Source organism: Rhizophagus irregularis, chromosome 23 (assembly GCF_026210795.1).
Source record: "Rhizophagus irregularis chromosome 23, complete sequence".
Taxonomy (NCBI): domain Eukaryota; kingdom Fungi; phylum Glomeromycota; class Glomeromycetes; order Glomerales; family Glomeraceae; genus Rhizophagus; species Rhizophagus irregularis.
Genome location: NC_089451.1, coordinates 95075 through 112490, shown reverse-complemented (window position 1 = coordinate 112490; position 17416 = coordinate 95075). Strand labels below are relative to the sequence as shown.

Sequence of the window (17416 nt, the reverse complement as noted above, 5' to 3'; positions counted from 1 at the left end):
ATTTCGTCAAAAAAACAATCCAGGAGATATAGATGCCTCCCAGATGCTTGAACTATTAATGAAATGGAAAGATGCTGAACCTCTTTGGATTGTAAAACTTCGGTTAGATTCTGTTTCAAGAAAATTAAACTCCCTCTTATGGATGTCTCCTATCCAAAGAGAATTATATAGCAAATACAATGATGTTACAATTATTGATACTACTTACAACACTAACCGATTTCAGATGATGCTTTGCATCATATCTGTAGTTGATAATAACTACAAGTCACGAATTATTGCATCTGCTATAATTGATGATGAAACATTAGATACTTATCGATGGTTATTTGATACTATACTTACTGAAACGGGTATTTCACCTGGAGTTATTTTTACTGATTCAGATCCTTCTATGATTCGAGCAATTAAAGAAATTTATCCCAATACCCACCATATGTTGTGTATTTTTCATATTGATTTGAACCTTCGGAAAAAGCTCAAAGGTAAATTAGGTAATAAGTTTGAGGAATTTCGTCATAAGTTCTATACATGCAGGAATTCTCTTTGTGAAGACCTATTTGAATTTCGGTGGAATCAATTAATCAATCAATACCCAGCATCAGCAAAGTATTTATCTGATACACTTTATGTTAATAAAAAATCGTGGGCGATACCTTGGATACATAAAAGATTTACTACTGGAGCACAAAGTACACAGAGAATTGAGTCAATCAACAAGCATATACATGATAAAGTTGATTGAGCCACTTCACTATGCGATCTACTACATAATATCAAAGATCATGTTAAAAATGAAGAATATCTTGAAAATTTTGAACTTAAACGAAATGCCATACCTACAATTGGTATGCCAATGCTAAATACAAGATTCTTTGGTCCTATAGACAATATCATAAAGGTCTTTTTAACACCTGTAATGCTTGGAAAACAAAGATCACAAATGAATCAATCTGTATGTTATGATATTAATCAAATTACAGAATGGAAAAACTTGATGGATGTAAGTTGGAGTTTGGGTTTTGTTAGTATTGAATTATACAATCTTAAACTAACAATTTCTCATAGGCAGAGAATGATAATGAGGGAATAAGTAATGGAATCAGGGAACAGGAACAGGATATATGGCAAATTCTTTTCCAATCGTTAATTAAAAACATACCACCAGAAGCAATCCTAGAAGTATGGTTTGTCTGAGCAACTGGAACTCAAGGAATTGGCCATTATGTGGTTCTGCTTGATGATGGAACGCATTTATGTACCTGCCTTCTCTTAATTAATAAAGGATTAGTGTGCCGGCACTTTTTTCACGTTGGTACCTATTCTCAACATGCAACATTTCATATTAGCATTATTCCAAACTGATGGTACCTAGATCAATCAAATGATCTTTCACAATATCCTCCCATTCCGGTATGTGGTACACAAATAGATAATAGAATAGAGATGGAAAAAAGTATTACCTTTCAACACTTTTTTTCATTTCGCGTTGATTCACATGGTTCCCATTCAGCTATAAACTCAACTAAAGCTATTTATGTTGAGTTGTCTAGATTATCAAAGAAGGCTACTGATTGTGCAATTAAGTCCAATATGCAACATGAGTTGGTGAATCTACTCAAAGCTTTTATCTATGACGTGCATAATAAAAATGTTCAAGAAACTCAAGAAACTTAAGAAACAGAAACCTTCACTGATATTAATAATCCCACTATTACAAAGCATAAAGGACGACCTCCAAAAAGGCTTAAATCAAGTGTAGAAACTTCAGGAAAACGCGTATTGAAGGATAGCACAAATGTTAATATAACAGAAAATGAAACAAAAGGGCGAAAATGTGGGAAGTGTAAACAACATGGTCATTATGCAAAGACATGTCATAATAGCTGTTAATATTAATTTTTGATGCTTATAGTATGTATGCGCATTTATTTTTGATTTTTATAGCATAGATGCGCATCAATTTTTACACAAATTTTATAATAAAAAAATTTTTTACGCATTTAATCACATGAAAAAGATAATCACGTGATGCGTGTTCAGACACCTCGTGTACAAATAGAAATCGCCTTATTTTTTTTAATTTATTACAATTTTAGACTATAAATAGTATTAAGTATCAAATAGTATTAAGTATCCATTATAAATAAATACTTTATTATATTTAATAAATCATATAAATAAATCATATAATTTAATAAATTATATAAATAAATAATTGTAAAAAATATAGCTTTAAACAGTCTAGCACGATAAAGTTGCCGCATATAAACCTAATCTAGTTATTAAATACTAAGTTTTTTCTGTAAGTTCTTTCTGTTTTTGTCATTTTTGTACAAAATTCTATTTATAGTAGTAGTGTGAAGTTCTCCTATAATTATTAGTTACAATATAATTCTATTTGCCATTATTATTATGTATTATGAAACTCTCTTTCTGTCATATTGTTATGATTTTGATTACAGAATTCTGTCTGACACAGACTGTCAATCATCTTCTTGAACATCATTCATTCTGAATGTCACAATTACAGCTTAAATTTAAAGTTCAAAGTCCGAATAATCAAATATTAAGGAAATTCTTGCAAATTTTCTTAAATTAAATAGTAGATCGGACTTTAAACATTAAAAAATAAGCAGTATTAAGAAAAATTCTTGCGAATTTTTCTTAAATTAAGCAGTAGATCAGACTTTGAACATTGAAAATTAAGCGGTATTAAGGAAAATTCTCGCAAATTAAGCAGTAGATCTGACTTTGAACATTAAAAAATAAGCAGTATTAAGCAGTGAACCTTAAAAAATAAGCAGTATTAAGGAAAATTCTTGTGAATTTTTCTTAAATTAAGCAGTAGATCGGTTGAACCTTAAAAAATAAGCGGTATTAAGGAAAATTCTCGTGAATTTTTCTTAAATTAAGCAGTAGATCGAACTTTGAACATTAAAATTAAGCAGTATTTTGCGCTTTAAAAATTAAATACTATTACAGCTATTTTCTAAATTATTGACCCCCCCCTGTTATTTTTAAAAAAATTTTCAGACGCAGTCAGACACAGTAATTCGGGCTGACTTATAGTGCCGGCCGGAATTATGAGTCATGTGGTTACACGAATTCCAAAAAAGGAAATTTTTGAATTTGCAAAAATCACAAAAAAATATTTTTGTGGAACGGGTATCGCCTAAAAAGGAAATTTAACACGATATTATTTCCTTTTTTGGCGATACCCGTTCCACAAAAATATTTTTTTGTGATTTTTGCAAATTCAAAAATTTCCTTTTTTGGAATTCGTGTAACCACATGACTCATAATTCCGGCCGGCACTATAAGTCAGCCCGAATTACTGTGTCTGACTGCGTCTGAAAATTTTTTTAAAAATAACAGGGGGGGGTCAATAATTTAGAAAATAGCTGTAAAATAATAATTGTTTAACCATCTACACAGGCAATCTCGATAAATCGGATCAGTTGGTTCCAGTAAAAATATCCGATATATCAAAACATCCGATATATCGAAAAAATCTCGCCAAACCGGATTTATATAAAAATATATGAAAAATCCGAAATACCAAGAAATCACGTGATTTTTCGTTCAAAATTTTCAAAATTTTATTCAAAAATGAATATAATTTTATTATTATAAAAGAACTATCTGTCATACATTAAAATCAAAATATTCATTTAGTTTACTTTGCCTTTTTTCATTTATATTATCAAAAAAGATCCTTTTTTCAATTTAATTAAATTTTTCATTTCTAAATTACCAATTTCTAAATCTTTTTGTTGAATATATTTAATTACATTTTCAATGCTATTTAACGCAACTATTGTAGAGATTTCATCTTGCTCCTCTTCCTCTTCAATTTCCCTTTCATTTGTTCCCTTTACAACGTCAACAATTTCTTGTAATGATAATTCCTCTTCAGCAGATGTTCTATTATCAATATTAATATAGTCATTCACAGCTAAAGGATCTACAAATCCTAACTCATCAATTAATGATTGTAATTCATGTCCGATATTATCTTCTTCATAATCGGAATTGTCTGAACATTCAGAATCTTCCATATTATTATTGGGAAGGATTCCAGCTTTAGCCCAACTGTTAAGAATTGTTTTTTTAGATACTTTTTTCCAGGCATCAGCAATTAAATTGATTGAATCAAAAATATCAATTGGGGGTGGAATGGGGTCTCCTCTTCATAAAAATCATAAGCTTGAATACGATTTTGACATAGCAATTTGCGATATTGTGCTTTTAAACTATAAATAATGCCTTGATCTAATGGTTGAAGAAATGATGTTGTATTTGGTGGTAAAAAATGAACCTTAACATTTGAAAGACTATTGATGTTCTCAGATTCATGACATCTAGCATTATCTATTAGTAAAATAATATGCCGATTTTCTCTAAGCATTTTGGAATTTAATCTTTCAAGATAATGTTTGAAAATACTTCTTTGCATCCAAGCTTTAGAGTTCCAATAATACCAAACAGGGAGAGATCTTTTTTCAATTCCCTTTAATGCATGTGGTGTTTCATATTTATGAATAAAAACTAAAGGCAATCTTTCATCACCAGAAGCATTACAAGTTGCCAAAATACTAACACGTTCTTTAGGACGTTTTTTACCAAGTACAGGATCATGTGCTATTGTTTTGGATAGTTCTAAACGCCAAAAAAGAGCAGTTTCATCACAGTTTCAGATATCTTTTAGTTCATATGCTTGAAGAATTTCTCGTAATTCAGCTCTCATTTGTGGAAGTTCATCAATAGGAGCACTGCCAGCTTCTCCTTTTTTTTTATATGTATGCAAATTATTTCTCTGTTTAAAGTTGCTTAACCATCCTGCAGATGCTGAAAAGTTGGTGATATCAAGTAAGTTAGCACACTCTACTGCTTTTTGTTGGATAATAGGCCCATTTATAGTTAAATTTCTTGAAATTTGTTGATCAACCCAAATGCTTATTACTTCTTCTAGTTGTGGATAAACACTAGATTTTTCACGAAAATTATTTGCATTTGGTAAAGTGGTATCAATGGAAAGCCAATGTTCTGATCTTTTTAAAATATCAGAAACTGTGCTAATGGAAATTCCATATTGTGCTGCTAATTGAACACCACTAAGTTTTTAATCTCTTTGTTTTTCGCAGAGTTCTTTCTTTTGAGCTAATGTTAAAGATTTCTTCTTTTTATTATTCGTATCTTTGTTTTCTCTCATGCTAAAGTATATTTTGAAAAAAAAACAGTGAGAAAAATTGTTTGCCTAATTAATAAATGATTGACATAATTATTTCAGACTCCGAAAAAATTAATACGTCATATCAAGATTTTTTAACCATAGTTGATCTAGAATAAAATCCAATTTATGAAATATCGAGATTTTACTAATAAAGTCTGATATATCAAGACTGTTTTAATATAGATGATTTGGTTCCAGAAGAAAAATCTGAAATAGTGCCAAATCCGGTTTATCGAGGATCCGATTTATCGAGATTGCCTGTGTATTAACTTATTTATTCTATTTAGGTTAAATTGTTTTTTGGTGAAACTACAATGGAAGGTGGTAAAAAAAACAAGTCCGTTGTTTATGATATATTAGTATTTGAAAATCAGCAAATTTTTTATTTGATTAATAATATTCCTAATGAAATATCATGTAAAAATATTAATATATACTAATAATAATCAAAGTAAAATTTAATAATTTTTATACTAAAAATTTAAATCTTTATAGATTATTTTATTTACTATTTACATAAGTTTGTATAGTTTAATAATTAATTTTATAAGGGATATGATAAAATATATTTATAACACGTTTTTGTAAAAGCTGTTGAAAGTTTATCTTTTTTGTAAAGCAAAATTACGAAACATCCATATATTTTAATATATTTACTTATTTACAAATTTGCCAGAATTTGTAATAAAATTAATTGATAAAGTTCTGGTCAAAAAAAGCATGTTGTTTTCCTTCCATTCTTTTTGCTTCCAGACAAATATCATTTTATATCGGCCATCACAATCCTTAAGTAAAATATAGCTTCAAGTTAAAGTGCTTGTATTTTCATAAAATACAATTTGTTTATATTTAAATATATTTTTTAGTCTTTCGCCACCTATAGCACCTTTCAAAATACACTAATATTTTTGTTAACTTGGTATATATTTAAAACTGTCCTCATTTTCAAATAAAGACAAAAACACACTCTTTGAAAATGCGTCAATTGTTATATATTTTTTTCCAATTGAGTGCCTGTGAATTATTACTGTATCTCGATAAAATGATAAAGTTTTATCAGAAGGTTAGTATGGTATAAAATAAGTTTATTAGTTTTGTATTTATTTTGTTTATAACTCTGGAGTTTCTTTTTCATATCATAAACTTTAGAACAGAGTAGGCAAGGAAAAGTACATCAACAGTCATTTTAAATAAAAGAAAAAGCTGAAAAATTGGCATCATGTATTTAACTGATTAGAAATCGGATTATATTTTTATTGGTTGTGATCAGACTCATCAGAGTTAATCAAAGGTGATATAATTAAGAGTTTATGATAAAATTGAAGATGAGCCAAATTAGCCCTATATATATAACAATATATGGGGACAAGCACAGCAAAACAAGGGGATAGCCTCAAAAAAAAATTTCTTAAGTTTATATGATAATTATGCTCCAATTTATCCAAAAATTACAGTTGTAATGAAATCTCAAAAAAAAATTTTTAGATCCTATCCCCTTGTTTTGCTGTGTGTGTCCCCATATATTACTTCTTCCTTTTATAAATATTTCCTTTGTGTTTTTATTGTTTTTTTTTACTATAACATTGCTTTCATCACTTTTGAAAATTAAAATAAAAATCAAAGAATTTTGTAAAAATTTTAAATCAGCTTTTTTAAGTTGAGAAGTTCCTAATAATAAATGATTAATTAAGCCACAATAATTACATATTCCTTTATTTCAAAATGGAATTAAAATGATTAAATAATCCAAATTCTCAAAATTCTAGAATTTTAAATAGTATCTCATCTGCTAAATCAATTAGATTGAGATAGCCAAAAATATATAATTATATGAAAAGAATTATCAATCAAAAAGTTTAAAGTTTAATTATCCAATTAGAAATGTAACTAAATTTTAAAGAAGCTTTAGCAAAAAATAACCTTTTTTATAATCTGTATAAGTAAAAGTAATATAAATAGGTATAAAAATGGATAGGATAATTTATTTAGAAAATTCAGTATAATAAGGATTTTATAGTTAGTAATAGTGATAAAAACAAAATAATTAATATAGAATTGAGAGTAAAGAAATAATTTTTAATGCTGGAATTCACATTAAATAGCCTAGGATTTATGTAGGATCCCAAAAAATGCTTATATATGTAAAGTACCAAGGTGCTTAGCCAATATAGAAAAATTTTATGATGTAAGAATTTATAATACTTAATTTTGAGAAAATTTTATACTATGTAAGATAATAATTAAATTGCATATTTTGGTATTATTTTAAAATACTAAGAGTAATTCTTTTAAAATTTTTATTATATATTGAATTTATAATTAATTTTTATTTTATTTTCACTAACGCCGATTGTTAATTTCGTACTACATTTTACAATTTTATATAAATACATAAATAGAGTTCTATACAGATTAAGTCAGATTAAGTTACCTGGTTAACCTGAACTGAAATTTTTTTTCAAATCAGATCAGGTTGAGTAAACTGTTTTGGCCTGACCTGACCCATTTGACCTGAAAGTATTTGGGTTACTTCAGGTAACTCAAATTACCTAAAATTTTATTATTAAATATTTTAAGTAAAAAACATTTTATAACTGATAATATTTTTTTTTATTAATTATATAAAAAATGTCAGGTTTGACATTTTTAATTAAAAAAAAAGATTTTTTTTAATTTTAATTTTTATTGAAAAACATCAGGTCTGAGTGAGTGATCTGGCATTTTACTTTTTGTTTTTATATATAAAAATACTGAAACTGATAGTTTCAGCATTTTTTTGAAAATTATTATTTATTGTGTATATGATTTATCGCTAGTATCCATTTATTATATAATATGTTATGTGATATGAAGTAATGATTATCCACACTTTCTTTTTATCCTTCTCATGAAATTTTTTTTATACTTCCTACAAAACATTTTATTCTTCTCACGAAACTTTTTTTCCCTCCTTTAGCATTTTAACTGACACAAGTATTTATAAAGTTATTTCATTCATTTTTACTCTTTTTATTTAACTATTCCTTATAAAAATACTAATATATTTTTATTCATAATTTTGTATACTTCCTTCCTCTTTGATAGCATTATACATTTTATTCATTTCCTTAGGGACATGCCAGAAATCAGCTAATTTCTTTCAATTAGTAACCTTAATCCCCACTCCTACTTGATTGAAATCTGATTAGCTAAAAAAATTATTACTATTAAATATTAAATATTATACATAATAATTAGTATTATATAATTATCTTAGCTTCTAATGATTCAATTTGAATAAACTTTTTTTTGTTTTGTAAACTAGATTTGTAGAACTAAATGAGTACTATAAAATAAAAAAAAAGTTTATTAAAATTAGACCACTAGAAGTCAAGATAATTGCATTATAATAATTATTATAATGTAAATACAAATATCTTAGCTTCTAGTGATTCAATTTGAATAAACTTTTTTTTTGTTTTGTAAAGCTAGATTTATAGAGCTAAATGAGAGCTATAAATTAAAAAAAGTTTATTAAAATTGGATCACTAGAAGTCAAGATAATTGCATTATAATAATTATATAAAAATAATTAAATTACTTATATTTATATTTAATTTGAAGCTTGACTCTTTCCACCCTCTTTCAAATCAGCTGATTTCTGGCATACCCCTTAGCATTTTCTGATTCTCTATATTTAAAAAATCATTAATAAAGTCTAATTTTGATTTTATCAATCCTGCAATAATACTACAGATAAAGTTAGCAATTATCAAAAAATAACAGATATTTATTAATTTGTAACTTTATTATTAAAGATTGACTAACATGAAACTATAGTTTTTTCTAAGTATCTAAAGATACAGGGAAAGTTCTTGCTACTGAAGATTAACTGACATGAAAAACTTTAGCACAGTTATACTCTCCACTATATAAAAATTTGACCATTATTTCTTTTCATTTTTTAGTATTTTTATTACAGTTTATCACAAGCTTAATAACCAATAAAATATTTAAAAGCAATTACTCATTATTATACTATATTGATAATTAATCTATGATCTATTCAAATGATCTCAGAATCTTCAAAAGTTCTCAAAATTTTCTATTCTTAAACATATCTGTAATGCAAATACATACTTGCATTTTTTGGCATCTGATAAGTTTAATGTACATGATTATTTCAAAAAAACATATACTCAGAATTAAAGATTAAAAAATTACCTAAACTATTGTTTAAAAACTGAAAATGAATTTTTAACCTGGATTAATATTATTAATATTTAGAAGGATTTACTCAAAATTATGATAAAAAACAATCATAAAAAAGTTTAAAATGGTACAATATAATTTAGGACTTTACTTACTTATAAGATAAGTTATTTCCAGACCTAAGGTAAAAATTATATATAAAATTCTTTGCAGATAAGAAAAAAAATTTTATGTTTCATTATTATAATTTTTTTCCTTTTTAGCTAATTAACCAATAGAATTTAAGAAAAAAGTAAAGTAAAAATTATTAGTAAAAGGTCAAATTTCTACAGTAATTTATTATAAATAAGCGGAATCCTTATGATTTCCAACTTGCCAAAAGGGTTCAACACCTTGAGAAAAATATATATTTATCTCAAAGAATATCAGAGCTGATAGAAGAATTAATTGTTTTATTTGATGAGGCGCATGAAGGTAAATCTATTGATGAATCTATTTTAGAAGAAGAAATATCATTACCTATTCAGAAAAGATAAGTTTTCTTGTTACAGTTAAAATTTATAATTAATTTTTAGCATGCTAATGCAATGATGCTAATAGACTTCAAAGCAAGAATTTTATAATATTTCTGATAAATTCAGAATAAAATTTCAAAAACATATTGAATTATAATGTAAGCTTTATTATTACTAAAAGGATGTATCAGAAGAATCAAAAAGTAAGCTATTTATTATAAAAGTATATTAATATAAATTTTATCTAATTATTTATTAATTAATTAATCTTATTTAATTATAATAAAATAGTATCAATGCAGGATATAACAAATAGAAAACAACCAAAAAGAGAAAAAAGAAAGGATACTACAAGTAAAAATAATTTGAAATCAAAAAAAATTAAAATTAATATAGACAATAGTAATAATGAACAAGAAACTATAATATCAAGTTTTATATAAAATTCGGTATATCAAGATTTTTTTAAATAATATAAAACTGGTTTTTAAAAAAGTTTAGAGTTTATTATATCGTATGTTTGTTACAAATCCATCTACCAACTCTATGATTGTAAATGGTGAAAGAAATCATACAACAGTACCATTTGATAATTAAGAACAGATAATGTATATATTTCATATATTTCAATCAGAGAAAAGGTCAATAAAAAAAATACAATATGGTACCGCGATGTTCATAGCTAAAATGATCATTCAATTCGCCTTTATAGATGTTACAGTTGATCAATGACATATTACAAATTTATTTGAATCTCAGATTCTTAACCGTGCACCATGGTAATATATCACTTAAAAAGATTTCTACGTGAATTGCATATGGTAAAGAAGAATTTTTATTTTTCTTTTAAATTAATAAAAAATATACATATAAAATTACATTTTTTATTATTATTTATAAAAATAGGTGGTAAAAATTATTGCGTATCTATAAAATTAACTATTTAACATCTTTGAAAAATGTACAGATGAAAATTAGATTGATAATTTACTTATTAACATGACAAAATAAAATAAAAACAAAACCTATTATCAATTAAAACAAGAAAGATTCTTTATTTTAACTGAATTAGTGCAAAATTCATCATCTAGGACGGAGGTTCTATTTTAGGGCATAATATTGGTGATGAAAGTCGGCTGTCACTTCGTTCTGATGATGATGGTTGTTGTTGATCTCCAGAAAAAGGCCTTGGAGAATTAGTAAAGTTATGTGCATGCCCATGACCCACTACATTTTGCACTCCTTGCGCTGTACTGGGCATTACTATGGAAGGCCTGGATTGTAAAATAGGATGATTATAACTTAATTCACCCATGGCTGGTGTACTACTTATTGATGATGTTGGGCGTCCGATAATATTGGAATTCATACCAGGAACTCTATGCAACGCTTGTTGATAATGAACGTGTGGTCTGACCTGAGACTGAGGTGTCCGAGTAAATAAATGACCGGAACGGCTAGTCCCATTAAAAGGTCTATGAAGTTGCCCAACCATCATTTCATTTGTATTATAATCAGAAGACTGGTGAGTTGAGAAAGAACTTTGTTGTGAAACGTTGTTATTATGTTGCGATGAACTTGTGGTATGGTGACCTGTGTTGATCAATTGTTGGCCAACTAATGTATTGTTATTACTTGGTAATCCCAATACGTATTGTGAAGAATGTGAAGAATGTGAAGAATATATACGAGGTACGGAATAATTGTTATTAATAAATGTTTGTGTTGAATTAGATGTAATGTTGTGAGAAGGAACCTGAATAGAATTCGCTATTCTATGCTGAATTTGATGTTGATGTGTAAATTGTTGTTGAACTTGCTGATGCTGTGCCTGTTGGTGCACTTGCTGGTTAGATTGTTGCTGATGCATGTATATATAACTTGATGGTCGAAAATGAGATGTCTGTTGATTTTGAGGATTCGACAATATATGTGCATAATGCTGCTGTTGTTGTCGCTGTTGCTGTTCAATTTGACGCTTCTGCGCCATTTCTCGGGCTAGATTCGCTTGATTCATTTGACTCATATATTGCGCATAATGTTGCTGTGATAAAGTTTGTTGGTTATTTGACCTAGCGGAAAGATGCAGCTCTGAATTTTGTGTCATAAATTGATGTCTGGGTACTGAGGAAATAACATCTTGCATGTTTGCATCACTTGAAATAGTACCAGTTGTACTATGTTTACGATCATTAACTTTTTCTGAACTAGCAACTTCATTCCTGTTGCTTCTCGTTTCTGATTGTTCTTCGCTGAACCAGGAGTTATCATTAACGTCTGTCGTAATTGTGTTCGAAGGATTCAACAAATTTAAAATGCTGCTGCTTTTTTGCACAGTTTCTGATGAAGGAGAAGTATTTGAAGACTTATTCAGCGAACTGGGCAACTCTGTTATTTGTGATTGCCTTTCGGTAGCTATGTTGATAGTATTATTTTCTACAATAGTTAAGAAACCACCATGAAGAGATAAGACCGTTTCGTCATTTTGTGAATTGATCAGTATATTATGTTGATTTTGTGCATTATGTTTGAGAGATTCATTGCCTCGTGAAGCTTGTACATTAGACTTCGCTTGTGATTGTTTTTCTTTTGAACTCTGTATATCGTCACTTGTATTAAATGGTCTAGTTTCGACATCATCAGTGTTACTCCCTATATTTTGTTTTTCAAAATGCTTTTCATAATAATTCTTTACTTGAACCTCAGTTTTCGATTTTATTACGTCGGATATTTTTCTGAAATCTTTGCCGAATTCATTTAACGATTGTTCGAATAGACTAACTTCTCTTTTGTTCCAATAAGATGATATTTTCTTTTGTGATGTAATACGATCTTCACTTGTAATTGAGCTTTTATTTGGAGAAACTTCATGATCCTTTTCAACAAGGGTTTCGACTTGTCTTGGTCGACCTTTACTTTTTGATACTGAAACTAATTCCTGTTGTGTAGAAGAATGTGTATTATTATCATTAGAATTTCCTTCAAGTGACATCAGGGTAAGAACACGAGCTGCTTCATCAACACTATCGTCATCATTAACAGAATTTTGCTTCCGAGATATTTGTGCATCAAATATGACTGGTACACTACTATCATCATCGTCATTGTCCACACTAGGTGGGTCATGTAATAGGTTGCGCTTTTTCTTTACAGTTTCACTTTCTTCATGTTGATCATGATCCTTCATGACTTTTTGCTTTCTTCTCGGCTTCGAGACTCTGGTCTTTTTAGTAGCAGGTAATAATGCAATTTCTTCAGAAGACTCTTGTATAACATGACTTGATTCAGAATTATTAACGAATTGTTCTTGAAGTTTTGATTCGTTTGATAATATATTTTTATTACTGTTATGATGTTTCATCAACACATCCGGTGTTTCTGAAGGAATTTCTTCATTTAAGTTTGAATGATTATGAAGCTCTTGTTGCTCTATCAAAGGGGGATCCGTTTCATAGCGTATTCTTTCAATAGGTTTGTTAGAAGTCTCATTAGCTTCTTCAGAAATTTTGTCAATTTTTGTCGATCCTTCGTCGATATTTTCTGAAACTTTACTATTATTTATTATGCCAGAATCACTATAACTTATCGAGACAATGTTTTGAGAGTTATTAGGTGACGCATGGTTATTTTTCCTTGCTTTACTATTTAGAGCGATCATACGCTGCCCGCGACCATTTTTTGGGATTAAATCCTTCAAATTTAAATCCTTTTTATTCCGATAATAATAAATGACACAATCATTGGCAGATTTAATTTTAAGATGATCTGCAATTTTACCAAATTTTTTTGGAAAAGATTTGAAAAATTCATAGAAATATTCTCGTTCTTGAATTGTCCAATCAATATTTATGTCAACATTAAAATCATAAAAACATTCAGGATCCGATACGCATCTATTATTGTTAATGAATTTTGCTTGTTGTCTATCTTTCGGATCTAAAATCATGGAAGGAACATTTGCCCAAGTTTGGCATTTGCGTTGTTCATCCTGGAGTATTTTCATAACTTCTTCCATTTCAGCTTCAGATCTAACAACATCACCACGACGTCTTCCTCTATTTGTTCGAACTGGCCATCTGGCTGCAAAACCAGACGTAGAAGAATTTCCATCATTATCGTCTTGTTTCATTTTTCCTTTCGTCTTTTGTAAAGATTCAAACTTTTGCTTCCATGCATAATGAACTGTTTTCCATTCTTGTTGCAGTGCCAGTTCTTTTTGTTTAATATTCCATTTTTGATCCTGAAAGTCTTCCATCAACATTTGACGAAGTCGATTGTAATCCAAAATGTTCTGTTGAAAAAAAGGATATTCTGACAAATTTTTGTATATTTCATTAGTTTGTCCCCAAGATCCAAAACGAATAAATGAATCAAGTGGAATATCTTCTGTTTTTCCCCTGTTTTCCGAATAAATGATTTCCCACATGTTACTAGATTTGTCATTCTCTTCATGGTCATCGGTTACTTTGTCACTTTCTGGAAAAATATATTCGGTAAATACAGTTTCACTATTTTGAACATTATTTACATTATTTACATGGTTTACAGTTAATTCATTATTAATTGTTTGTTCATTAATGAGGGCTGACTCCATTTGTTCTACTTCAATTAATATGGCTTCTTGATGAAAATCAAAATTTACACGTTTATTCGATTTAGATTTTCGGTTTGCACGTGCGAGACTTTTTTCTTCAATGCGCCTTCTTTTTTGATCAAGAAGGCTTTTATAATGATCAATTTCATTCTCCACTTTCTCTATTTCTGCTCCTATAGTATTATAATCAATTTTATCATCTAATTGAAATGAACCATCGATAATATATTGGGATGAGGAAGTCGGTATATTTGTAACTTCTGAAACAGGTAAACTACAATTTTCGTGATTTGTTAGCTCACCAATTTTACTATTAAGATCATCTTGATGGTTGTTCAAGTCTTCGTCCATTTCATGAGACAGTACATTTAGCGATTCTTCATCATAAATGTGATTATTACTTATATTAATTTTGTTAGAAGTATAAATAGACTCGTTGTCTTTTTTCGATATCTCGACACGATCTTCTACCGAATCATCAACTGCGTCCGATTCTTCCATAGATTCGAGATCATCACTACAAATAGAAAGTTTATTTTGAGATTGTGATGGTTGTTCATCGTTTTCACCTGAACTTAAATCCATATCAGCAGTTTGATCGGTAGCCGTCTCAGAATCTGCTGCATCATCTTTTAATTTTTTATGATCTCGCTCTTTTTCTTCATTTATAGCAACTATACTTCTCCAGCCTGTCCAACCTCCTTTCTCGTTACTTCCATAACCCTCATTTTTTTCATCTGCACTATTATGGACATTCTCTGACTCTTTGAGAGATCTTTCTTCTAAGTTAGTTTCGTCACGGATTGATGTTCCGGTAGTATGTAGATTTTTATAAACATCTAATGATTCGGTTAAATTAGGTAACATTGATTCTTCAACCTGTTCTTTATAATGATTTATTTCATCCTCGTTCTCACTATTATTTTCAACCCGTTTTTGTATTGATATTTTTAGAGGACGTTTAGATGAAATAACACGTTCCAAATCTGAACGTTTCGGTGAAGAACCTCCTGAATTCCCAGTGGAGGATCTAGTTTGTGGAGATACTGATCGAGTGGATGTTTTGGTAGATCTGCTGCGATGGTGAGAAGGTGGTGGTGGCGAATTTGTTATTGATGATCTTGTAGATGGTGATGATGACCTTCTATCTCTTTGTCTCCAATGATTATGTCTAGTAGCCATGAAATATCTACCATTTCTTTCAGATTCTCCCGATTCACCTCTTGATAAAGATGTTTCATATCTTGAATCATGTGGATCATCTCTATAGCCAGGTCCTGATGATACACCAGTCCTACGATAATCCCAATCCCTTGGATACCTCTTTCTGTGATAATCTCGATCACGATAATCATAAGGGTCATGTTGACTATCTCGTTCAAAATGTGATATATTACTAGTACGATACGTTCGATCTCTATCTCGTCTCTCTCTATCACGTTCTCTTTCTCTTTCTCTTTCCCTATCACGTTCTCTTTCTCGTGAATAAGGACTTCTTCCACTGACCCATTCCCTTTCATCCGGATATCTATAAAATTCTCGAAAGCCATATTGATTACCAGGACCAGGTGAAAAATATTCTCTATGGGTAGCTGTAGGAATTGTTGGCGAACTACCTGGTTGACGAAATCGAACTTCTCTCGTAGGAATAAAACGATCGTCATATTTCGTTCGTGCCTGCAAATAAATAATTATTAATATACAAGATTATTGGGTTTCCTTTGTAAATTAAGTACACTACTTTCAAATTTTTTTTAAAAAAAAGAAATCAATTAAAACTTATCGTATTATTTAAATTACTTTGGTCACCCGGATTTTTATAGTAAAATTATTTAATTTCTATTCAATCGTAGCATGAAGCTTTGAATTACTATCAAACAAACCTAATAAATATTCGAAATTTCATTTTTTAAAATATAAAATCCGGATAACCAAAGAAATTTGTAAGACGCAATGTAAATGAATATTTAAATTTGATAATTATAAAACAATTAATTAATTTATTTATAAATTCAAAAAAAAAAATTTTAATTTTAAAACACTAATTTTATAAACGTAAAAATAGAGAATAAAGTAAAATAAAAAGATATAGTTACCTCGCTTATTAATGAAAAGCCAATTTCCGGGGCTGGAATTATATCAGGTACACTATTTCGCAACGGTATATTTCTACGTTCACTAAACGATGAATTAGCACCACCTTGAGGTATCCTATCCATATCATCATAATCAATTGGAGATCTTTGTCTAGGTCTTGAACTCCTATTAAGAGCTTGTGTTTGAGGTCGATCGTCTCTACATTATTGTAGAAATGAACAAATTTTTTAGGTCACCAAAAGTTTATAATTAATAGAATAAATTAACGAATCGTTTATTACAACAGTAAATTGTCAAATAACGAGTATACCTTTCCCTAGACGGTAATCTGAATCTTTCATTACGTTGATCTCGATCCTCACGATCTCGTCTAAGAAAATAATAAACGTACATTAGTAAAAATGATTAATCTAGACAAAAAGAATAACCAAATTACCTTGATATCCTGATGTCCTGTCCGGAAGAAGTGGTTGTTTCCATGACGTGTCAATAAAGAAAAATTTTACAATTTTTAAGAAAATAAATAAAATAAGAATATAATTTTTTTGATTACATTTACCTTATAGGGATAAGAAAGTTATACTAAAACGATATTCATGCATAATCATGTATGATGATGTATTAGAGTGGTCGTAAATCCAACTGATCTAGCAGACGACCAACTTTTAAGTTCGGAAGGTCTTTCGGATAACAATGACACTTGGACGTGATGTTTATGTAACATACCTCGGCATTTCCCGAATTATCTAGATTAGATAATCGAAAAAACACATCTTTTTTGTT

The 17416-nt window shown here is 28.8% G+C and overlaps 1 protein-coding gene across 1 annotated transcript; it reads right to left on the bottom strand.

Annotated features, from left to right (window-relative positions):
• Positions 1-10807: 10807 nt before the first annotated feature.
• On the bottom strand, positions 10808-17113 carry OCT59_014993 (uncharacterized protein; the record flags this gene model as incomplete). The annotated part of the gene is made up of 5 exons (XM_066139695.1): positions 10808-16213; positions 16408-16419; positions 16633-16831; positions 16944-17003; positions 17070-17113. The coding sequence occupies 5 exons, from the start codon at positions 17111-17113 to the stop codon at positions 11030-11032; spliced, it is 5499 nt and encodes a 1832-aa protein (XP_066002548.1). The 3' UTR covers positions 10808-11029.
• Positions 17114-17416: the final 303 nt, after the last annotated feature.